This window comes from Onthophagus taurus, chromosome 6 (genome assembly GCF_036711975.1).
Source record: "Onthophagus taurus isolate NC chromosome 6, IU_Otau_3.0, whole genome shotgun sequence".
Lineage (NCBI taxonomy): Eukaryota > Metazoa > Arthropoda > Insecta > Coleoptera > Scarabaeidae > Onthophagus > Onthophagus taurus.
Window position 1 is genome coordinate 18,419,332 of NC_091971.1, and position 25,601 is coordinate 18,444,932.

General features: G+C 32.2%; 1 protein-coding gene across 1 annotated transcript in view; it reads right to left on the reverse strand.

Moving 5' to 3' along the window:
* The window catches only part of LOC111416817 (calcitonin receptor-like), a 77,498-nt gene extending 59,405 nt beyond the window's left edge, over positions 1-18,093 (reverse strand). The window contains exon 1 of the mRNA XM_023048920.2: positions 17,831-18,093. Coding sequence (XP_022904688.1) covers positions 17,831-17,848 — 18 coding nt within the window. The 5' untranslated portion in view covers positions 17,849-18,093. The remainder of the gene's footprint in view (positions 1-17,830) is intronic.
* Positions 18,094-25,601: the final 7,508 nt, after the last annotated feature.

Consider the following 25,601-nt stretch of genomic DNA (forward strand, 5'->3'; position numbering starts at 1 on the left):
CATGGCTCCAGAAAAGCTGGCATTATGAAATCTAAGTGTAAATGCAAGCAAAACAGGCGTGATAAAATGCTTGTCATTAGAACAAGGAAATAGACGCTCTAAAATCCTTCAAATATCCGGAAGCATTTTAGAAAATGATGTAGAGAATGGAAAAAGTAGTTGCTCTGACTGTGCAAAAAAAGGAAGAGAATCACTGTAGTATTTCATCCAATATATCAATTTTTAAATACGCTAGGAGCCGAAAGATAGACGGTTCTTTACTGGAAAAATATTTCTGGGACTCAATCGTCGAGTATTCAAGACAAACTTCAGTATCTAAGCATGTAAGTTTTGTTCAATTATATTGTTTCTCATATAAAGTTACTATTTCAGACATATGTGCTTTTGTCTGACGATCCGAGAATTATAAGATCTATTATATGTTACGAATGTGAAGCATGAATAATGACAGAGAGCATAAAAAGTCATCTAAACATATTTGAGAGGAAAGTATTCACAGGAATTTTAAGGCTAATGAATGAAACAATACATGGAAGGTCAGATATAACAACGAATTGCATCAACTCCTCGGAGAAGCCTTATCGTACAGTTCATCAGACTTCAAAGGTTGCTATGGAGAGGGCATGATAGCAAGATGGAAAATGAGAAGAGCACCCTCAACGCTAAATGCATGGAAAAAGATCGGTGAACAGACCCCGAACACGATTCACTTCGAACCAGTTTCATGAAGAAGATTTCTGAAGAAACGTCAGAAGAAACGTCAAACCTATTCTTAAAAGACGCACGGCAAAACCCAAAAGTTTCTACCCTTCGTACTTATATGACTAGTCACTATTGGGGACGTCGCATTCTTCTTGGTATTGTTCGTGGAAAGTTAAGCACTTCCTTAAACTACTAATCCAGACAATGAAATAATTACAAGTAGTAATTATAGAAAAAAAAATTCTGCCATACATAAATCGAGATAGATTTAGTTCATTCCGTGATAGAACAAAAATTTAAAGACAAAGTAAACAACGTTCCAGCCGATTATATTACTGTTTGTCGGTAAGTAACAAAGTCTGTTTAATTTCTTTAAGAAATTTGATGCAGTTCAGTTTTATAAAAGTATTCCACCAGTACGGGCAAAGGGAAATACATAAGTTTATCGACAGTCGTACTATTCAGTATAGCCCAGACAATGATATTACAATAAAATGAAGAAAGATCATCATCAAACGTAAACTGCCGTTGCTGAAGCAAGCTAAAGAATCTTCATGCAGATAGCCGCTAGATTACCACAAATTTAAAATAGCCAACTCAAGTTATTTCCTCTCTTATAAAAATAAAGTCATTCATTAAAAAGTGTAAGTTATTTTGAATTTTGTTTTGTCAACCTGCCAAGTCTATTTCCGATAATATTTTTAAAAATCGAAAACTGGCCAAGCCAAAAAAATCGCTGTTCCATCAATTCTTCAAATTATATTTTGTAAGTCTTGTAGTGTATTGGAAATGAAAATATTTGTCAGCATCATACAGGAAGTTGAATTTAGTTTTAGGTGTCTAAGTAAGGTTTTTTGCAAAATTTGTCAAAATGGATTTTGGATAGTAACAACTACATGAATGATTTAGGGTGACACAATAGATCGGGTGTTGTAACTTTGTTGGACTTTGCATGTTCATTTTATGGTTACTAAAGTTTCTTCCAAAAATCCAAAGAATTGCGTTGACGTAGACCGTGCAACGATTTTAAGGCTAAACCAGGCCGGGGCGACTCAGAAGGAGATCGAAAAAATCACCTGAATTTCTCGTAGAGCCATTCAATGCACAATCCGTTGTTATCGGTAGACCAGTAGTATCCATGATCGTACCAGAGGACCCGTGACTCAACTATTGGTGTAAAAGTTTTTCTGTATCATGCTCCGAATACCGAATACCTAATTATATTTTTTTCAACACTCTTGTAATTTTCATATTTTTGAAAAAATCTCTACATTGATGCATCTGGGAGCAAAAATGTGGGGCATTGTGTTAAAGGTACAATTTGGTACAACTTTTGTTGTAAAAGTTTTTCTGTATCGTGGTCCGGATACCGATTTTTTTAACACTCTTCTCAATCAAGCGTGTGCAAGACAAGTCTCAGAAGTCTCAGAAAAATGGCTAAGAAGGTGAATATCGATATAACCGTGAATCTGTGCACAATGCCTGAAACATAGTTTTTGGCTTCTCACCGGTCGAGCTCAAAAACGTCCTCTTCACTGACGAGAAGTTATTTTCCTAAAACTCGAAAAAAAGACAGAATTCAGCTTCAACAGAAGCGTGATCGCTACGTTTCCCGAAGATGTCATGCCGCTTAGGTCATAGTTTGGGCCGGACTGACTTTGGCTGGGAAGACCGCTGATTTTTGCTCTTTTCAAGCATCTGATGAAGGAGGCAGTTTCATTTCAATGGATGCCCTTAGACATTCCAACAGGCCTCATGCCCGTGCAAAAAATGAAGGTTGTTCAGCAATGGTGCCGGACCAATTTTACAGCCATGATCACCTTCACAGAGTTGCTCACCTACTCTCCTGATTTGAACCCTCTCGACACGATCTGGACACCGCCATGGAGGCTGCGTTCCCTAAACGTCTGCAGGCCTTTGTGAAGGCGAAGAATAGATATTTGGAACTTTGATTCTACATTATTGTTTGCTAATCTTTGAATAAAATGTATGCCAAATTTCATATCTCTATGTGCTTCCGTTCTATTTTAACCAACAAAAATACCTTGCTATCGAGCTTTTTTGACACCATATATTATAATTATCATCCTCAGTTAGTATTAAACTAAGGTTTTTTAATAAAATACTCATCAATAACACCAATAAATAAAAAAGTAGATAATTTTTAAATTTTGATGTTTATAACATATACAAGAAAAATATGAAGTTAAAAAATGTAGACCCGAATTCCGTTACTAAACATCAAAGCTTAACATGAAACGCACTTTACCGTTTATTTTTGTTTAATTTTTAATGCTCTGTGGCGGTATAAATAACTATATTCTCACCTTTACTCGATTAAATATTTTTATTATTTTTCATTTTTCTCCTTTTAGTTCAATTTTTCTTTTGGAGACAAAAACCACCGCACTCACTTGACGACGTTGTGATTTCGACGACCGGATGCCGTTGTTTGTTTGAAAAGTGATACTTAAACGGATGCTTTATTTTTAGATACTTCTAACCAGGTTTGTTCAATTGAAGGTTCTTTTCAGTTTCTTTACACAAATTGGTGATGCAAACTCTGTGTTTTAAGATCGTTTAGAAAAAAAAAGCCGTGTTGATATAACCACTTTTTTTTCTGTTAAATCTAAAACGTCTTTGTGCTGTCTAAAACGAACAAAAAAAATTTTTTTTATTCGATTTTTTTTTTAGAGTTTTATAATGTTTATAGATTTTATGGTTTAAAAGTATGTAGGATAAGACGTAAATCCCCACTTTATTACTTAGAAAGTTTACAAAAACCTCGATTCTTTATTAATAACACTAACCGCATTCAACGGGTTTTTCGGAGGTCTCGAGAAGATAATAAATTTTACAACTTCGAATATCAACGAAATTGGAACCTGGAAATCTCCACCGAATAGAGTAATAAAGTTAATTTTACACTCGAAAAATCAAATTGAAAAGTTTTCCTATTTTCCCACTTATAGTTTCAGTAACTAAATTAAAATACTTTTCTTTTTATTAAAATTTCATAATAAATTACAAATCGTTTCGTCGCGGCTATTTGTGATAATTTTTAAACAAACTCTAAGAATTACTTCGTTGAAATGATGCTATTAAACATTTTCCGGAATGAGAACATTTAAATTAATAGAGTAGAGAAAATTGTTTTTAAGTGTGGGTGTTATGGGATGTTAAAGTCTCAGTTAAAATATACGATATGGCTTAATATACAGAGAATTAACCGTTGCTGTTGCAAACGACAACACCACAACCCCATTTCCCGGCGTGATCTGATTACGTTTGGCGATATGGTTTCGTTACTAAAAGCTCCTGCACAAGTTATTTGTCAGCGGGAGTGTATTTTCTCTGGGCTGAGTTAAGCTGAACTGGGAAGGGCAAGTTTGTAGTTTATGAAACGGAAACAGAACGTCCCAAGAGATTAATCTTCACAATGTTGTGGGAGCGTTACTTTTTGAATGCTTCGAAAAATCAACAGAACGTTCTTGTTAAATGGGGCAAATTTCAAGTATTCCCTAGAGAAAAGTGTTTAATTAAAGTTATTTTGTTGAGTTTGTTTAAAAATAAAGTTGAACTGATAAAATAGTTGTTGCGTGGGTTTCTAAAACCAGTTATGACATCGGTTTTCCAATTTCCTCCCGGCAAACATTAATTAACTGTTAACGTTCAATTGAACTTGTTATTGGTATTGAATTTTATTATTCTTTCTTATAGATTTTTATATTTACGATGGTATGATTATGTAATCATAAAATGTATTATATTCAAACAAATAATTTTTTGATCTTAATAAAAAAAGAAATTCGTTGTATCAACATACCTTAAAATGCATAAAATGCCTTGTTACTAAAAATATTTAATGCATCAAGTACCTTTATGTACCATTTTTTGTAAAAACAACATATCAAAACAATTTCTTGTTACTCAAGTCACTGTTAAAGGAAAACTCCTAGGATTTATGTTAATTTCTGTACCGCCTTGCTATTATTCAGAAAGAAAGAACTAAATTGCTGCAAAAATGAAGTTGCGTTAAATTAGAATTTGTTTTGATCAAAAATTGTGACCTGGCCCTATTTAATTAATTCTAAAGAGTATTATTTGCGCCTATATCTATAATCATAATAAACGAAATGCTTAGGTTTTTATCTGGCATGAAAGCCAAGGTTCTAGAGAATGCCAAGAAACTGCTTGTTCTTTACTGATGTTTATGAAAAACTATTTTCAATATTCATTGACTTCCTGGTTTGATAAGGTAACAAAGAACCAGACAAACGCAAGAAGAATACAAGCGGCTGAGAAGAGAAGAAAAGAAGATGCATAAAAAGAGAAAGAGAGAATACATGGAAAAGAAAATGCAAAGTCTATCAGAAAATTAATAAAGATAGGAAGGATTTCCTACCACGGATAAACTTCGTTGTAATAAAGCAGGGAATATAGCAAGTACAAGGGAAGAGATACTGAAAAGATGGACAGATAATGTTGAGGAAAGATTAAATATGTTTCCCCAACCGGAAGAGGAGGAAGTGTGGCTGGATGAGTCAGATTAAAGATGAAAGAAAGCACCTACGCATGAAGAAATCAAAAACGCTGTAAAAAGATTGAAGAATTATAAAGCTTCTGGTTTGGATAATATCCCGGCAACTACACATTATGTAGTTGTATATCCCAACTAGTTTAGGAGATCCATTATCAAACCTCTTATTTCACATAGTGCTAGAAAAAGCTATAAGACAGGTATTAACAGAAGAGGGACAATTATAAATAAGAGTGTACAAAAACTGGCATATGCCGATGATGTGGACATCATAGGTAGAACTAAGAGAGATATGATAGAGGCTTTGATACCATTTCCAAATGAAGCAAAGAAACGGGGTCTAAATATAAATGTTATTGTTTCCTTTTCTTTCCATTGTTGAAAATAAAAAAGACTGGCTTTCGCACTTAAACCATGGATTTTATTGTATACTGATCAACTTTTACCGGTTTCGCCTATTCTTCATCTTCAGAAAGCTTTGTCAGATAACCTTAATTGTGATTTATCTAAGTGTATCTAAGGTTTATCTACGCTTTTCGACAATTTACCTGTTTTATATACGTTTTAATGGTGTTACGACTTTATCTTATTGTCAAATTATAGCATATGTTTTGTCAAAACTTGTTTAAGTATTCGATACAGAGAAAGCTTTTTGAAGATGCCGAATAGGCGAAACCGGTAAAAGCTGATCATTATACAATAAAATCCATTGTTTAAGTGCGAAAACTAGTCTTTTTTAAATATAAATGTTGAGAAAACTAAACAGTCAGACAAACACTGCTAGGACAGAGATTGAGAGGAAAACCAAAGACGAGATATATGGACCAGGTGTAGGAGGATGTGAGGACACTGAAAGAGAGAAATTGGAAAATAAAATGGAAGAAAATCCTTAAGCAGGTCAAGACCCTTCCAGGGTTGTAGAACCAATAATGATGATAATTTTTAATATCGGGTAAGTTTTAAAATCAAGGTAAGTAAAATAAATAAGATTTTCACCTTGTTGAACTAAAAAATAACTTCAAAAGGTGATTTGTATCTACGATTTGAGTATAATAGAAAAATACCAAATCGTTGCATTGCGTTTTTGGACGATTAATTTTTTTTGCACGATTACTATACTTTCTTTTAATATATTTCGTACATGGAGAAAGTAAAATCGTGTTATTTCGGTTGTCAAAAAAAACTGAAAACTAAAAAAATCTTCTCAGGGACATGATTTATACTCTACATATATTGGTATGTTGTTTAGAAATAATATAAGAAATTCCCATGAGAAAGAAAGCTATTCATTTTGTTTACCTCAGAAAAAGGAAAACTTGTAAAAATCACTCAATCTTATTATGAGGAGCTAAGAAATAGGTTTTTTCATAAAGGAAATCTAAAGACTTTGTTTTTAAATGTGTAAGAATCTCTACAAAAAGTTATCTAAAAACAATCAAAATAAGTAAATCTGTTAGTTAAAGCTACAAAGCTCTATTTTCTGATATGTTATAGAAATATAATGGGGTTACATATAAAATGTTTCGTTTTTGGGAAAGTTTTTGTTGAAAGCTATAAAAAGGGTTATTCGCTTAGAGCACGTGTTATATACACAAATTTTCGCTTGGCGCATTCAAAATATACAGCAGCGCATAAATTTGTAAATTCTAGATTATACCTACATTAGACTGTAATAACTTATGTTGTTCTTGGGTTTTAAGGAAGATTGTGTAGTAAAGATCGCTTTGAATAATTAACGGTTGTGTTTACTATATAGTATGACGTGTTCACAGTCTCGCATCGTCTTCTTCTATTATATTCATTTACAGTTTATGTTGTTACCGAAGTTGAAGACACTTTCAATTGTGTTTTTCGCTTATTCAATTTGTTTTTCGCCATCCACTCATCTAAAACTGTATGTAGAATTTATTAAATTATTTTTATTATACTTCTCGCAACTTATTTTCACCGCTTATTGACGTTCTTAAACTATTTTACTTAATTTGGAATATATTTTTTTATTATTTTCCAACTCATTGATTTATTTTATTTTTAATTTTGAATCAGCACCTTTTCTTAAACTTCTTTTATGATTATTCAATTTACTTATACTGAACTTAATGCTAACGTTGTAACAACTAACCATCTTATATTTCATAACAACCTTATTAATTGATCTCCTTATTCCTAACCTACTTAATATTAATAACATTTATACCTACTTAGTCATACTTTACAAAACACTGAGTCTATGCTATATAATGTGGCTTTGAGCTTGTAATAGAGACTTACTTCCCAAGAAACCTGGTGATGAAAAACTGTGATGCCAATAAGATAGTGAGAAAACAAAATTTATTCACGCCAACAAAACATAATTACTACTGAAAAAATAATAATAAATATATACAGGTGTCCCACGACGTGACTGCCATAGCTTGGGAGTGTGTTGTTGGGGTGATTTCAAGTCAAAAATGTTGTAGAAATGTCAAGTCAAAATAAGTAGTAGTAGACCATTTAAAAAGAAACAGAGAATTGAAGTGGTAGCTCTGCTAACAGTCTCAGGATCAGCACGAATAGTTTCTGCGGCATTCATAATTCTAGGTACTAGTTACTCTAGGTACTCTGTTTTCAATGTTTTCCGCATAAACTTTTCAGTCTTCCCCATAAAAAGTAATGGAAGGGATTAAAGTTTGGGAACCTTGCTAGCCAAGGAACCGTTTTGTATAATTTTGATAAAGAAATTCTGTTACTTGTCGACCAAAGTGTGGAGGTGCGCCATCATGCTGAATCCACATTCGTTGTCTTAAGAGGAATATCATCCAGTAATATTGGAAGATCATTTTCAATGAATCGTTCACCGAAAATCTGTCCTGAAAATGGTATTCCCGAGTTTGTCGTGGATTTTCAAGTGCCCAACAATGTCAATTCATGGTGTTATTGATGCCGTTTCAGGTGAATGAGGCTTCATCACTAAACGATATTATCCGACGAATTCAAGTCTTGAAGCGTAGTCGGAAGCACGTCGTGGGACATCTTGTATATATATAAAAAATGTTGGCTCAAAAGTGCTATCGACCGTAGTCTTTCTGCCCGGGATAGAATTTGCTTTAGCCTGGTTCTTGAATCTAGTTTCGTGTAAATTTTCGTAGGAGATGAAGGGAGTGGTGGGAAGATGAATAGTAGTAGTGATGAATAGATTTTTTTAAGGAATCAACCAGGAAGTTGATAGCAGCATTATGAGATAAAGATTGTAGACGGATATGGACTGGGTAAGGTTGTATAGGAACTCGTTTCTGGAATTGAAGAGTGGGTTTTGGGGTTGTCGGATTCGTGTTATGCATCTAAGCTCAGATCTTTCCGACACTTCTACTTGCTATCTGGCTCGTCTAGGTGCGTCTGCAAATAATATTATTGCCTCATTTGTAGATCCTTATAAACGATTGGTGTATACCTAGAAATTCTGTTAGTTACTCATATATTATTCGAGCAATAGCAATATTTAAAACCATTCGAGCCCCATGCAGATAAAGCTATTACTATTCTGGTCTATTTTCAAAACATTCTCTTGCTAAATTTTTGGAAAGGTATATCCATACGGTGTCTATGGTATTTGGATCACTTTGTCCAGTAAAAATTGTAAACAGAAAAATCTACAATCTACTTGCGATATTTCTATATTGGTGTTTCAAGACTATCTGGGACAAGGACAACACAATATCTTACATGATCTGATAATTAATTATAGCGCTCTATTAACCCGTAAAAACAATCATTATTCCATTCACTAATATGAAACCATGTAATGCAATATCCAGTTGCAACATCTCCACACAAACAAAATTCTTCTAATAGACATGGCATTCATGGCAGTTCTGTAAATATAAGTACCTACCATGCGAACTCATACAATAGAAGTTCTGATTTTGACTCTCCCATTGAATTTGTACGTAGTGAGAGTTGTTACCAAGAACGACCATTATAAATACAGACATGGACTATTATGGACTAAGTGATATTCAAACTGATTGCGATGAACCATTGTGCTGTACGTAGCCACCAGCAAGATGTAAGGCTAATAAATCGCAACGATAATCCTAAATTGAATTAAAGCCAAGTACTCAAGTTTGTAGAACTGACATGGAAGGGAGTTCTGTGAAAATAATACGCAACTTAGCCAATCTTGAGCCTTAGCGAAGATGATATCGATGTATTTTTCAAAGCATTTAGTCACAATTAATAATAATTAATTCGTTAATCTATAGGCTGGTTATTATTTTCGAATCCAGTAGCTATGCCATAACTGACCTGAATCATGACAGGACAGTTTGTTGACGCATCGCAAAAGACCCTAGACATGAAAACGAGAAATACGTAAAGACATTTTTTTGTCTGCATATGCGATCGTGTTCCATGAGAAGATATAATTCGTATCGAATTTCGGATCTCCCCCTGAATTTAGAAGAAAGTAGGTTTTGTCTTATCCGATTCGATATCAGGCGTGCGCTTATTCTCCTATGAAGCTTTTTTTTACAAGTCCTGTTTAAAAGAGCTTTTGTTCAGAACTGGCAAAGATTAGGGGATTTCAAATGTCTAATGAAATTAAGCATTGAGATCAAGCAGTTAGCTTGCTGTGTTGATGTAAGTAAGATAATATAAAAAGATAAGGGATTCTGCTGTTGCGATCACTACTGCAGCTAAAGGAGGAGAAACGATTGAATCTATAAATTCAAGCGGAACTAGAAATAAAATTATAGGAAATCTAAATAGTGCGAAAGGGCAATTTAAGAATTTAGTTTTTGTTTTTTTATGATAGTGTAGGTAGTCTACCTACGTTTTACTTGCAGGAATTTACACTACATCAAGAATTCATGTTAAGTTATTAGTTAGTATTTGAAAAAAGCATCAGAAGCTTAAAGCGTAACAAGAATGTAATGGCTATATCTTAGACCACCTGAGTTTACTAGCCTAGCTCAAACCACTACTTTCAAAAAGTTTAAAGTTAACAATTTAGTCATTTTTTTGCAACTCGGACTGACTCACACATCATCTACAACATGAACAAGACTGGAATTACAACCGGTTTTTGGTTTTTATAAGGCCTTTTCCGTCTTAACCGGAGGAAATGCTATTTTTAATTCTTTTAAGAGTCTAGTTGAAAGAACATTTCATGCGACCCTCACCAGAAGGTTCCACCAGCGATACAAAAAAGCTCAGATTAGATGGTGAAACCTAATTTTGTGTCTGTCCAATATGTTGTTCACTTTATCAATTGTTCATAACTTAATCTGATCGCTTCCTCTAGATTTGTTTGAAGAAAATACGGGTACTGGTCTTATTTTTCTCCACATTGCAGCTATAAAGTGCAACCAATGTTTCAAATTAATGGAATAAACCGACACATCGCTTCTGCCATAATTTGCTCATTTTCCAAAGCCATGACAATAATTCATCCGGGGCTAACTACGACAGAAAATTTGTACCATTATGACAGATAGAGTCCCATCAAAGATGGAATCGCAGCTGAATGTGCTTATAAGACGAAAAAACCGTGCACAATCAAAAAAGGCAAAAAAAACATGAACTTACGGCGAATGTAACGTCAACTTGATCTTTCTTAATGATAATTCAGAGGTAAAAATACCTCTTCATGGCGAAGAACTTTTACCATCAGCGTTATATCAAGCCGATGGTGAGGGTTCTCATTCGAGAGATTCTTCGAAACGTGGAGAACATTAAAGAGATAGAAAGAGTTAACAATGAAATTGAAAGAGTTATCCATGTTGCAAGATTAATAATCAAATAAAAACCATGTAAAAACTTCTAACTTGCATTTATTTATATAAAGTCGTACTAGTTTCGGGTTACCGCATCATCAGCGACAAAGTCAATAAGCTATAATAAGCTATAGTCGAAGCTATAATAGGTGTAGACTGGAAATCGGATAAGAATAAAGCATTTTGTTATCTGATGAATATACAAAATGAAGATAAAAAATGAAAAATGGTGACGTTAAAAAGTGTGGAATGTTAAAAATTAGAAAACTTTAAGAGGATACGTTGGTGGGATGAGATGAGGCGAGACAGTCTCGCTTCATTCATCGAGACAGTCATAGCTTCATTGACTTTGTCGCTGATGATTGGATAACCCGAAACTAGTACGACTTTATATAAATAAATGCAAGTTAAAAGTTTTTACATGGTTTTTATTTGATTATTAATCTTGCAACATGGATAACTCTTTCAATTTCATCAGGTTTTTATATGGTTTTTATTAAAGAGATAGATATTATTTAGTTATTCATTTCATTCCATATAATATAATATATGTAGTTAGTCATTCATTTAAACAGCATTTATTTATGTTCAAATTTTATTTTATTTTACGCGGAACTTTTCCTTGAAAATTGCTGTTTTCTTTTTAAGAACATGCCAACTAGTTCCGATAATTTTGACACGAAATCTCTTCAACCCCAACTATACATTATTTAGGTCAAAATGTATCCGATACAATAAGATCATTTGTTATACAACCCATATATTAAGAAGGACGAATCTGAGAAAATACGTATAAAATGCCATAACTTCGATACCCTCCCTGATAACAGTTCCAATCCATTACATAGTAAAAGGAATTCTTTAACCTTAAGAAACGACTATATTTTACAAACAATATTTATTTATTGTGCTATTTTGATCGCGATATATTTCAAGCTTAGTTTGTAATACGTTGTGCCGCGAACGCCACGATTTGTGTAGGGAGATATCAGTTGGCTTATAGTAACAATGGGGGCGTCCCAGGAACTCCACCTCCAAAGAAAAAATAGGATCCTCATTGTAACACTTGCAGATTTATTCGTACACTGTTTAGAACAAAAAGTTTATCTTTGACCCACCTTCATTTATCTTTATTTATCCGTATGTTCTTTTTAGCGACTAAAATAAAAATTAAAATGTTGAGAATGCTATTTCGGCTATTTAACACAAATTATTGCCTTAAAAAACGAATTTTAAATGTGTTGAAGCACAATAATAATATTGAAAACTTATTTCAAGAAACTTCATGAAACGTAGACGAAATAAACAGTTGTAAAGGATGGAAAACAATAACGTACAAAATCTAACCCGGAAAGGTAACAAAATAATTGAAAAGGCGAGATTGAAAGAAAAGACTCGCCCACCACTACTTTAAAATAAATGACCAATTTTGTTGTAAAGAAAATGAAATATCTGGCGGCATAATGATGAGTACTTGATGTTACCATTGTAACCCCTTGTTCCTTATTCTCATCAACGCAAATTGTGGAAAGGAAAATTATTACTTGTAACAAAAACTTAACAGAATTTCTTTATTACCCAATTTTAAGAGAATAGTGATAACTATTGATGGATATATCCGAATAGCTTGAATTGAGTTCGATAATATTAATTACTTAATTTACATTTAGTTTTCAAATTAAAACATACTATCGTATATTATATACTATATGTATAGCCGAACGATAAAATTGTGTCTTGTAACATCCCAAAAAGTTTGACACGTTTTTACTCTCCTTCCAAGCTGACCCGAAATCTTACAATTTTTTCACTTCTTCAAATAAATCTCTTCTTAATTGAACAGTCCTTTTTTTATGGTAATTCAAGAGTGAGATATCGGTGGCATATGGGTTTGTAATTGATCTTTTCTGTAAAAAGTGGTAAGAAAAATATATTTAACTGCTTATGAGTACCCCGGTACTATCAACAACTCCATCAATTCCAACAACCAGTTCTATTTCTCGAATACCAGAAAAAAACGAAGAAAGCAAGAATCAGAAAAAGCATTGCAAATTTGAAGGTGAATGATCCCGATTTTGATTTTCAATTTAAAAGGCTTGTATAGGATTAATAAAGCTGTCATAGTCAGCTGTCGTGTCACCTCTTGATTGCCAATTCCACTGGTTAGTTGTTTACGAATCTTCCACGAATGCCTCCATCATTAAAAATCTTTTTCTGCAATGGGATTAAATATTAAACCTCTATAGTTTACGCCTTCAAGATGCAGTAAATAATGAAGATAATGATCCCAGTGCTTCTGGGATCATCAACCCTAATTGTCTTTATAGGAACAAAAACCTTGATATACATCAGTGACAAAACTACTAGTCCAAGAAAGAAAGGTTGAGAGAGTCTATGTAATGCAAGCGGGCTTAAAGAAGCTGAGTGAACAGACAAAGATAGCGGGCTTTGAGGTAAATATTTCAAAAATCAAATTAATCGAACAGCGAAATAGACAAATACGTAGAATGAACGAGTAAATACCACAAATGAAACAAAAAAAAAGAAACGGCTTTGAAGCCTTTAGGGCACAGTAGCTTGCAAAATGTTGTGTAGAAGATCCCCTACAAGGTACACGGAGCACAAGTAACGGACTCCATTAGGCGTAAGCACAATCGTCCTAATATGTATATGTACCAAAGTCAAACTAGAAGAGCGGGAAGACCCAGCCAAAACCAAAGAGATGTAACGTACTATTGAGATGATGATTTTGAAAGTAATCACAAGAAGCACACTATGAGATCAGAAAAGAAGCAAGGAAATACCCGCACACAGGAGACTCTGGAAAGAGCACGTTTCATGGGGATTTTCAGAGATTGCAGGCCAGTATCGCAAAAACTGTCAGGATGACCTCCAAAAAGTTAGAAAGATAGTTGATCGTGCGCATCACAAGGAGTACAGACAGAACAGAATAGGTAGAACAAATCACTAGGGCGCTCGCGAAGAAGAAGCAAATATAGTTTTCGTATCTCAAAAACTAATTATGATATCACCATGAAATAAAAAGCAATTTAAAGCAAATTTATTTGGAATTTAATATATTGAAGCCCATTTCTTGGAATCTTAAAATTTATGAATTATGATTTTTTGAACTCAACCTTGCATAATCTTAAACATAAATGTTAGAATAATTAATTTTTATGTATCTCAAAAACAAATTGAGATATCGTTATGAAATAAGCAGCAATTTAAAACGAATTTATTTAGAATTTAATATTTTGGAGATCATTTTTTGGAATCTTCAAATTTTGTGTTACGATTTTTAGAATGCAACTCTGCATAACCATAAATGTTAGGGTAATACTAAATTAATCTTTTCGTATCTCAAAAACTTATTGAGATATCTCCATGAAATAAAAAGCAATTTAAAGCAAATTTTATGTAGAATTTAGTATATTGAAGCCCATTTCTTGGAATCTTAAAATTTTTGAATTATGATTTTTTGAACTCAACCTTGCATAATCTTAAACATAAATGTTAGGATAAGTAATTTTTATGTATCTCAAAAACAAATTGAGAAATCGTTATGAAATAAGCAGCAATTTAAAGCTAATTTATTTAGAATTTAATATTTTGGAGATCATTTCTTGGATTCTTCAAATTTTGGTGTTACGATTTTTAGAATGCAACTCTGCATAACCATAAATGTTAGGGTAATACTAATTAATCTTTTCGTATCTCAAAAACTTATTGAGATATCTCAATGAAATATATAGTAATTTAAAACAAATTTATTTAGAACTTAGTATATTGAAGCCCATTTCTTGGAATCTTAAAATTTTTGAGTTATGATTTTTTGAACTCAACCTTGCATAGTCTTAAACATAACTGTTAGGATAATTAATTTTTATGTATCTCAAAAACAAATTGAGATATCGTTATGAAATAAGCAGCAATTTAAAGCTAATTTATTTAGAATTTAATATTTTGGAGATCATTTCTTGGATTCTTCAAATTTTGGTGTTACGATTTTTAGAATGCAACTCTGCATAACCATAAATGTTAGGGTAATACTAATTAATATTTTCATATCTCAAAAACTTATTAAGATATCTCCATGAAATATATAGCAATTTAAAGCAAATTTATTTAGAATTTAGTATATTGAAGCCCATTTCTTGGAATCTTAAAATTTTTGAATTATGATTTTTTGAACTCAACCTTGCATAATCTTAAACATAAATGTTAGGATAAGTAATTTTTATGTATCTCAAAAACAAATTGAGAAATCGTTATGAAATAGGCAGCAATTTAAAGCTAATTTATTTAGAATTTAATATTTTGGAGATCATTTCTTGGATTCTTCAAATTTTGGTGTTACGATTTTTAGAATGCAACTCTGCATAACCATAAATGTTAGGGTAATACTAATTAATCTTTTCGTATCTCAAAAACTTATTGAGATATCTCCATAAAATATATAGCAATTTAAAACAAATTTATTTAGAATTTAGTATATTGAAGCCCATTTCTTGGAATCTTAAAATTTATGAATTATGATTTTTTGAACTCAACCTTGCATAATCTTAAACACAAATGTTAGGATAAGTAATTTTTATGTATCTCAAAAACAAATTGAGATATCGTTATGAAATAAGCTGCAATTTAAAGTTAATTTATTTAGAATTTAATATTTTGGAGATCATTTCTTGAAATCTTCAAATTTTGGTGTTACGATTTTTAGAATGCAACTCTGCATAACCATAAATGTTAGGGTAATACTAATTAATCTTTTCGTATCTCAAAAACTTATTGAGATATCTCCATGAAATATCTAGCAATTTAAAACAAATTTATTTATAATTTAGTATATTGAAGCCCATTTCTTGGAATCTTACAATTTTTGAGTTATGATTTTTTGAACTCAATCTTACATAGTCTTAAACGTAAATGTTAGGATAAGTAATTTTTATGTATCTCAAAAACAAATTGAGATATCGTTATCAAATAAGCAGCAATTTAAAGTTAATTTATTTAGAATTTAATATTTTGGAGATCATTTCTTGGATTCTTCAAATTTTGGTGTTACGATTTTTAGAATGCAACTCTGCATAACCATAAATGTTAGGGTAATACTAATTAATCTTTTCGTATCTCAAAAACTTATTGAGATATCTCTATGAAATATATAGTAATTTAAAACAAATTTATTTAGAATTTAGTATATTGAAGCCCATTTCTTGGAATCTTAAAATTTTTGAGTTATGATTTTTTGAACTCAACCTTGCATAATCTTAAACATAAATGTTAGGATTAGTAATTTTTATGTATCTCAAAAACAAATTGAGATATCGTTATGAAATAAGCAGCAATTTAAAGCTAATTTATTGAGAATTTAATATTTTGGAGATCATTTCTTGAAATCTTCAAATTTTGGTGTTACGATTTTTAGAATGCAACTCTGCATAACCATAAATGTTAGGGTAATACTAATTATTCTTTTCGTATCTCAAAAACTAATTAAGATATTACCATGAAATAAAAAGCAATTTAATGCAAATTTATTTAGAACTTCTTGAAAGCTGTGATTCGATGCGGTTCGGTTGGGATCTTCAAAATTTTGTAAATCAAAATAAGGGAAACAATACAATTCATCACGTTTGATAGTTGATTAGAAAATCTTCTAAAAGAATCTATTTTTAATGTATTGTGAAAATCATGACCTATATAGTGATATAAAAACGCAATTAGACAGGTTGATAAAATTTGATGAATTGTATTATTAGATTAAAACTAAAGATTCACATTAATTTTGAGTCATACCCATTGTATATAGACGTATTTTTTTCGTATTTAGAAATAAATAAACTTTGATTTAACTTCAACTGTTTGATTAATTTAATCCAACTCGAAGTTCTCAATTTCCTGCATCGATATATGTATACCTATGTATTATGTATGTATACAGAATAATAATACAATCACGGTTGAGTGGTTCTATGTTATTGAATTTCCTATTATATCAGTTAATTGGATTGTAATCAGCAAATTATTCAAGAAAGTGTTTCAATTTTCGAAAGTTAGAGACAAATACCAAAACAATATTTAAGATATTTTGAGATCAAATGAACCGACGTCGGAAGTTACCGTCGTAAAAAATGGATAATATTTACATTGTCGTCTTTCCGTAAAGCCAGCTTGGCGATATCATTATGACTACCATGTTGATATTATAATACATTACGATATTTTGATTGCCTAGGAGTTAGTGTGTAAATATTTGCGATTTAATGTCATCGATTTAACTTCTCTGTGGTGTTTTTTATCGCCCTTTTAACTTTTAGGACGTATATCAAGAAGATAAAAGTTTTCTGTCCTGATTTTCTCGTTATTTTTTTTGTATTCGACGCATCTAAATTTAGTTAGATTTTAAAGTGAATCATAAAAATATTTTCGTTTTAAACGACAAACATTTTTTTATGTCAATTTTTAGTTTGAAAATTTTTCCTATGTCCTTATTATAAGTGGTAAGATGCCGAGAAAACTAAAATTTATCAGAACTGTTAAGACATTTGTTACTTCAGTATCATATAGGGAAAAACTGAAATTTGCGTTTTTATCGTTCACTTCATACGAGGCGCTATAAAACGAATTTTCGCTTCTAGGTCATGAAAGGGAACACCGAGATATTTTTCATTGTAAAACAAAGACATTTCTTGGCGTCTGTTTACGAAGGACATCATTCTTATTTTATTATCCTATTCCCTAACCTCAGAAATAACCACTAAATATCCCCTAAAAAGAAATATCGTTCGAATTTTCAAAAAAAGAAAAAAAATAAAGTTTATAAACTCACTTTTACTTCGTTTTCCATGGTGTTTCTTGTTGACACAAAGTTTTTTTCTTAATTTAAAAGTTTCAAACCATCTTAAACGTACACATTTAAAACTAATTCACTATAATTAAATTTAAGTACTAAATAGACACGTTCGGGTTGATTCTTATTTTCTAATTCTTTTTTTGAATCGGCGAAAGTGTTAATAAGGTAAATGTAAACGGGTACCGAACTGTTTAACGTGCGCAGGATAACTGAAAACTCCTTCTGAAACCGTTGCTGGACCTACAGAGTCCTGCGTGGATCTCCTGCGTTTATTCCTGCGATGCCAAACGCTTCCTGCGTGTATTTAGCTTACTGGTAATTTATTGGCGGTTTGTTGAAACAAGGTGGAATAACAATTTTTATCAAGTAAATATCGGATAACTTCCAGAAAATAGTTTGACAACAAAATATTTATTTTTTCAAGGAAATATTTTTAGACGGACGAATAATGTAAATTTTTAGTTTTATTTGGTATAATGATATTAAAATATGATGTTACCTGTATAGTATTTTTATTATAGCAAGAGAATCTCTCAACTAATTTTGAAAAGCAATATCTTATTCCAGAGCTAAATCATTGGTCAATGCGACACTAGATATGCCCGAATCGAAATCTCGTATTTTGCTAATACGCTAAAATATAGCCAAAATACACGAATATAACACAAAAATTACCTAATTTGGGTTTATTAACTTTTATACTGAAAGATTTTAGAAAAAATACTTCAATATAAAAGTTGTAGCAAACTTTATTCTTTACAATAATTGCTCTTTTACTCTTTTATATTTTGTTGTTGGTTGAGCACGGGATTTGGACGGTTTCAGAAAAAAAGTTTTAGTATAAAAGTTGTACCAAACTGTATTCTTAACAATATTGCTCTTTTACACTTTTGTTCTCAGATGTATAAATATCGAGAAAGTGAAAATTATGTGAAATCGTCATTTTACATCTTGTTGTTGGTAAAACACGGAACTCGGAACGTTTAAAAAAAAAATTATATAAAAGCTGTAACTAACGTTATTCTTAACAATATTACTCTTTGCACTTTTGCTCTCAAATGCATAAATATCGAGAAAAAATAGAAAGGGTGGAAATTAGATGGAATTCTGTTTTTTTTCTGGAACTAATAGAGAAACAAAGACAAGAGAACATCACATTGGGTACAAAGGTATTCAAAGAAGAATACGAAAAAAGATTAGAGTAGCAAAATAGAATTGGCTGCATGAAAGGTGTCAGGAGGCTGAAAATTGTAGCAGACTTGGAGACAACTTTATTCATTTACATAAAAAAGTCAAAGAAATAGCTGGGCTGTATAATAATAGATCACCAAATTTCATTAAGAATGATCACAATGAAATAGTGACAGAAACCCAAGAACTGTTGCAAATATGGAGAAAGTATGACAGACCAGAGAACTCTCCAACAGAGGGATCCACTCTGCCAGGACCAAGTACATTAAGAAGTGAAGTCATACACGCTATTGGAAGAGTGGCAAGGCGCCGGGCCATGATGATATGTATTCGAAGACGTTTCCAATTCTGGTCACTTCCCTGAGAACTGGCTCTGCTCTAAGTTTGTAGCACTACCAAAATCAAAGAATGTAATCTCATGTAAAGAATACCGTCTCATTAGTTTAATGAGCCACTTTCTAAAACTTTCCTTTTAATTCTACATATAAGGCTTTATCAAAAATGTGAGGATCAAGTGGAGCAAGTCAGTTTGGATTTAAAAGCGGATTTGGAACCAGAGAAGCCATGTTTAGTGTTCAAACACTGGTGCAAAATTGTCAAGATCAAAGAAAGGACGTCTTTATGTGCTTCATCGACTATAAGAAGGCATTTGACAAAGTTAAACACAGTCTTCTGATAACATACCTCAGAGATCTGGAATTGAATGCAAAGGATTTAAGACTAATTAGTAATCTGTACTGGCACCAAAAAGCAGAAGTCCGAGTAAATAACGCTGGAGCAATTGAGGATTTTAGGAATGTCCATTGGAGAAGGGTGTATCATCTCCTCAAGCTGTACGTAAAAAGAGCATTCTCCAAGTCAATCTCGAATAGTCTCTTTGGAATTACAGTAAATGGAACCAACCCATCGTGATATTAGTGAGTAGTGGTTAGTAGAAACATTACTTCACACACTCGAATACATGTTGATGGAGAGATAATCGAACAGGTCAAACAATTTAGATACTTGGGATGCATAATCAATGAGGGATGGAACCCGGATCATAAGATAAGATGCAGGATTGAACAAACTAGAACAACCTTTTTAAGATTTCGAACATTTCTTACGGACAAGAACCTGAATTTCAGCCTCAGATATAGGATGGTAAAGTGCTACGTCTGGTGCTTCCTCCTATATGGGGTTGAGGCATGGACGCTGAAAATATTAATCATCAACAAAATCGAAGCCTTCGAAATGTGGATCCTGCGGCGAATATTAAAGGTGTCTTGTATCAATTACCTCAGTAACGAAGACGTTCTTCGAAGGGCCAATCTAAGAAAACCAGAATCATCAAGAAAAGAAAGATAGGTTATCTCGGACATATACTACTCATTCTCCAGGGAAAAATCGAGGGAGGAAAAAAGGAATAGGTAGGATAAAATTATCGTGGCTAACAAATATCCGTCAGTGAACAGGGATACAGAACTTCCAAACATTACAGAATGCTGCACATAATAATAGTAATAATAGCCTTTATTCTCCAATAAAATAATACAAATAATCCATATGTTATTATAATACAACCTATCAAATAACTGAATACTTAATTATTGGAGAACCTCAAGGTGCAGTTCAGATGAGTGCCAATGATACCCCCTGTTCTTACACTGAACCTTGCAAATTAAAAAGATGAAAAAGAAATTAAGAACGAATCAAGATGAAAATGAACAGAACTAAATGTAACAGTAGAAATAATGGCCTAAAACTATTACTAAAAACCTACTTAAGCCTAATTAATTCCACAAGAAAAGGAAAGATTCCGTATCATTTCATAATATCATAACAATTCAATTCAAAAAAAGGACTCATTGCAAGATAAGTCCACGCCATAAAGTAGCTTAATTATTGCTCATTGAAGAGCAAGAGGAAGACAGCACGCTTGAACGCCACTTCATCCTTAGCTTTAATTTCTACCCGCAGCTTATTATATTTAAAGTAAATGTTATTAGCTAAAAGATCTCTCAAATAAAGCTGTCCTATGGGCTGGAGGAGCTATCAACTTTCTATTTCTAATCTTAATAGACTGAATATCACCCCTAAACCTCACTTTCTTGAAAAGATAACACGGTTCTCCTGTGCGATACAGCGATTTTTTATGTTAAGCCAGTCCAAAACCAGTAATTTGTGTGAAATTCTATCAAATTTTCGAATGCCAAATATATACCTCATACAAGCGTTCTGAAACCCCTGAACCCTGCGCACACACACCGAATCCAAACAAGGACCATAGACAGGCGAGCAGTAATTGAACAAAGACAACACCATTCTTTCACACAGCACAGTTTTAAGCTTCACACTGAAAATGAAGGCATAAGGGTAAAGCAACTTCAGATTATAAAAAGCAGCTCAAATTTTTTTCGAAATATAAGCGCGATACCTAAAACTGTTATCAATAAGAAGTCCCAAATTCCTCGCTGACGAGGTAACAGGTATATAAATTTCACAAACGAAACATCACAGCCAATATGGTGTAAAATAGATAATAAAATATCGTGATGGACCGTATCAAAAGCTTTACTAAAATCAAGAAGTACAAGTGCAGTACATTTACGGATATCTTTAGCACAGATTATATCATCAGTTATCTTCAACAAAGCAGTAGAGCAGCTGCGGCTTGACACAAACCCAAATTGACAATCAGGAAGAATGTTATTTACAATAAGGTACTGCCTTAGCTGAAAATTAACGATTTTCTCCAACACGGAGGGAGCACCAGCGCCGATTTCCAAGCATTAGGAAAGTAGCTTGCTCGAATGCACTCATTTACAATATGTGTAATGTGGCGCAGAAGCTGAGGAACAACCAACTTCTACATATTTATACTCATACCGTCCACGCCAGAAGACTTACTCTTAATTTCCTTTAATAATCGCATGATCGTATCCTCATCCACACCAGTTAATCGAAAGAAAAGATTCAGGTTATTAGTAGAATTCTGATAGAAATCTATCATGTCTGAGGGATCATAAGTAGGCTAAGGAACATCATTCACAAAGGCCCTCTTTATAGTACTTCCAGTGCGGTCCGTTTTAGATCTTCTATAGTTTAATTTAGCTCTATCCCTAAGCCTCTGCAAAAGTTAGACATTGTCAGTAAGCCAAGGTGTTCTTGGTTTGGTTTAAATTTTAACGGTTTTGAGATTCGCGTGGAAATTGTGAAAATATCACTAATTATTAATTAAAGAGTCTTCTTTTTAATGCAAAAGCAGTTTTTAAAAAATCACTTTTAGTTCTTAAGAAATAAATTTTTGAAATAATCGACAATTTTTTCGAATATTGCAATTTCATTAATTATTGATTAAGTTTTAAAAATTCGTATAAAATCGATTTCTTCGAATATGAGTATGAAAATGTCCCAAAGTGTTAATAAGAGTGTCCTCTTTCCAATGAACCACCATATTTTGAAAAATAACTTTTAGTTTCTGGGAAAACAATATTTGAAGTTTTGATAAAATTTTCGATGTTGCAATTTTCATCGATAACTTGCAAAATTCGCTATAAAATTAATTTCTTGAAGGATCCTTGTGGAAATATCACCAATTATTAATTAAAGTATCCTCTTTTTAATGCAACAAGCCGTGTTGAAAAATCGCTTTTAAATGTTGCAATTTCATCGATAACTTTCAAAATTATCACCAATTTTTAATTAAAGAATCCTCTTTTTAGAATTGCTTCGTGAGTTAAATCAGCATTAAAAAAGTTCATTTTGTATCTTGGATCCAATTAAGTTGACATATCTCATCAGCATAAACGAGTCAAACACGAATAGCGTATTGATCTTGATAATCTGGTACATCGTTATAACCACCTAAAAATGCAATTTTTATGTTATTTTCGTATAGTTTGACAATATTTTGGCGTTTTAACGGAATTCGAAAGACATTACGAATCGGGCATTTCCACTTTGGTATTGACCAAGAATTAAGCTTTCGAATCAAATATTGTTCATCAAAATCGGTTAAGAGGTTCTCTCCTTATAATGAAAATATTGTATATATAAAATATCATCTAATTCGCATTGGTAATTTTTTTATTTTTATTTATTTAAAAAAAATCATCCGATTTTTTGATAATCATCACATCACACTATCAATCTATCACATAGTGCATTTGATTGAAATAGATAGGTAGATAAAACTTGAATGGAAATCGCGATGGAACAAATAAAATATTCCTATTCCTTATCAAATTTCGTATTTTCCTTTTTCTAGGCTGTCACGTTTCAAAGATAACAAACAACGCCCGCTACTCGAAAATCCATGTGTTTCTTATAGATAACATAGAATGTTATAACTCGTTCTTACCCGATCATATTCATTTTTAGACTAAAACACTTTTAAAAAATCTTTTCAAAATCATCTTTCCTTAATTTTATTATCTTTGATTAAACGTTTGCTTTAGCGCGCTTGTTAAATTAGGATGTATAACCGGATTTTCAAAGTACACGGACCATTTCCATTCGATAATATAATTCCATTAACTCTATTCAAATCGGTTCGTTTTCGAAGGTGACACGTCGTCGTCGTTCGTTATTATGGAGAAAACAACCCCTCGGGTTAGTTGTATAGAGAGAAATTGTTAATCGATAAGCGTTTCACGGTAATGTTCGTGAATTAGCTAGTTTGGTAAGGGGGTGGTTTAGAGATACCCAATGTGTTTGCTTAAATAATTTACCTTACCCTAATGAACAGATCAATGTGATAATGACCCTGTTGATAAACTTGGTATTTTTTTAATTAAAACAATTTTCTTATCTTTTATACGACATGAAAAGTTCTAGAATAGTAAAAAAGACGTTTCGTTCTTAAATAAAAACTGTCTGAAACAAAGAGGAAGTGAAGGAAATCCGGTAAAAGGAATGATATTTCACATTTTTAAATCCGGAAAATTCTTTTTCATGAACATAAAGGAATGCGTATTTAGCCATTATAGTAAAGAAGATGTCTTTGTCAAAATTCTGCTTTAACCTTGTTTAAAACAACTTATCTAATCTATTGTTAATCTTATTTTATCTGCAAAATAACATGTCAATTATAACTTAAAATTGCTTTGTTAATCAATTCGTGTAAAATATCTATCGATTTATCAATTTCCGGATTTTTTTTTTAAATTAAACTCTTTTTGACCATTATTTCTTAACACCTCACTTTTGATTAGCTACAATTTTAATATTCTAAATATTTCTTGGACAAAATCTTCATGATTTAGGCTATAATATTAAAGCGGGAAAGTTCCTTCTGGCGATCTAATATCGTAGTCTCTTTCAATTCAATAACGATTTAAAAAATAATAATACAAGATTACGTTATTTTGGGTACATGTATATAGGGAAAGCCGAGTGCACCAGAACATACAGCTCGTAGGCCCCAATGGACACTTTATGCAGCCATTCCACACAACCTCCGGTTAAGTCAACCAGCCTAACGAGTTAACAAAGGCGAGGATACTATTCAGATGCCATCCGTGCTCGACCATTCATCTCCAAAAACTAATCCATCAATAATCCGGAGGCTTCTCTATTCAAAACTGAAACAAACTGCTATTGCAGTATTGATTGTAAGTCTTACTTTTAAAGTTGGATTTTACAATAACGTCTGCAAGTTTTATAATCATTAATTCAGTTTTGGGACGGTAGTACTTATACCTAAAAATTCCGATAGTCGAAAGACTTCATAGCGAACAATCGAGTTTTCCAAGGAAAGAAAAGAAAAAGTAATAATCCATGTCTTAAAAGAAATTATACGTAATTTGCAAAGATAATTTCCCTAATAAGTTATGTTGAACATTTTTAGACGATAGAATGGAATCGTTAGCACGTGCTTATGTTCTAACATTAATATTGTAATCATATAGAACTTAATTATTATACAGGTGTCTCACGAAACTGGCTCGTTAGAACTTTTTTAGGTTTCAGTATTCGTACAGTTTTGAAATTTTGGTAGTATGGGTTGTTCAGTCGGAACTTTCGATTTAAAATATTTTCAAGATGGCTGCCACTTCCGGTCTACCAGAAGTAGACCATAACTTCGTTATTTTAAATGGAATGCTATAGTTTTAATTGCACCTTTTAATTATACGTAAAAAAATATGTTGACTTCCATAAAAGTTATTGGTACCTAGCGTTTTTTGTTTTCGAGTTATTCTTGATTTTAAGGTTTTTTTGGCAAATTTCACCATGCTCTTTAAAACCCTATATCCCAGCCAACGTTAATTCAAAAAAGCTCTAAATTGGCACGATTACTCTTCAGATGCTCATCAGAGTATCTTACACAGAGTGGTCAAAAATTGAATTACCGTTTCTCCATATTCAATGGGGAGAAAGTCGAAAATTTTAAATAGAACGCCCCATATTTTATTAGCCTACACGAAAGGGAATTTAATTCTCTACAATTTATCTATAAACATTCCTATACTTATTTATTGTAGTTTCTCTCATATTCGTAAATTTATCAAAACATGCAGAAAATGCAAGAAACCGTTTGTATTTTTATTAGAAGGCCATGACATTTTTGTTTAAT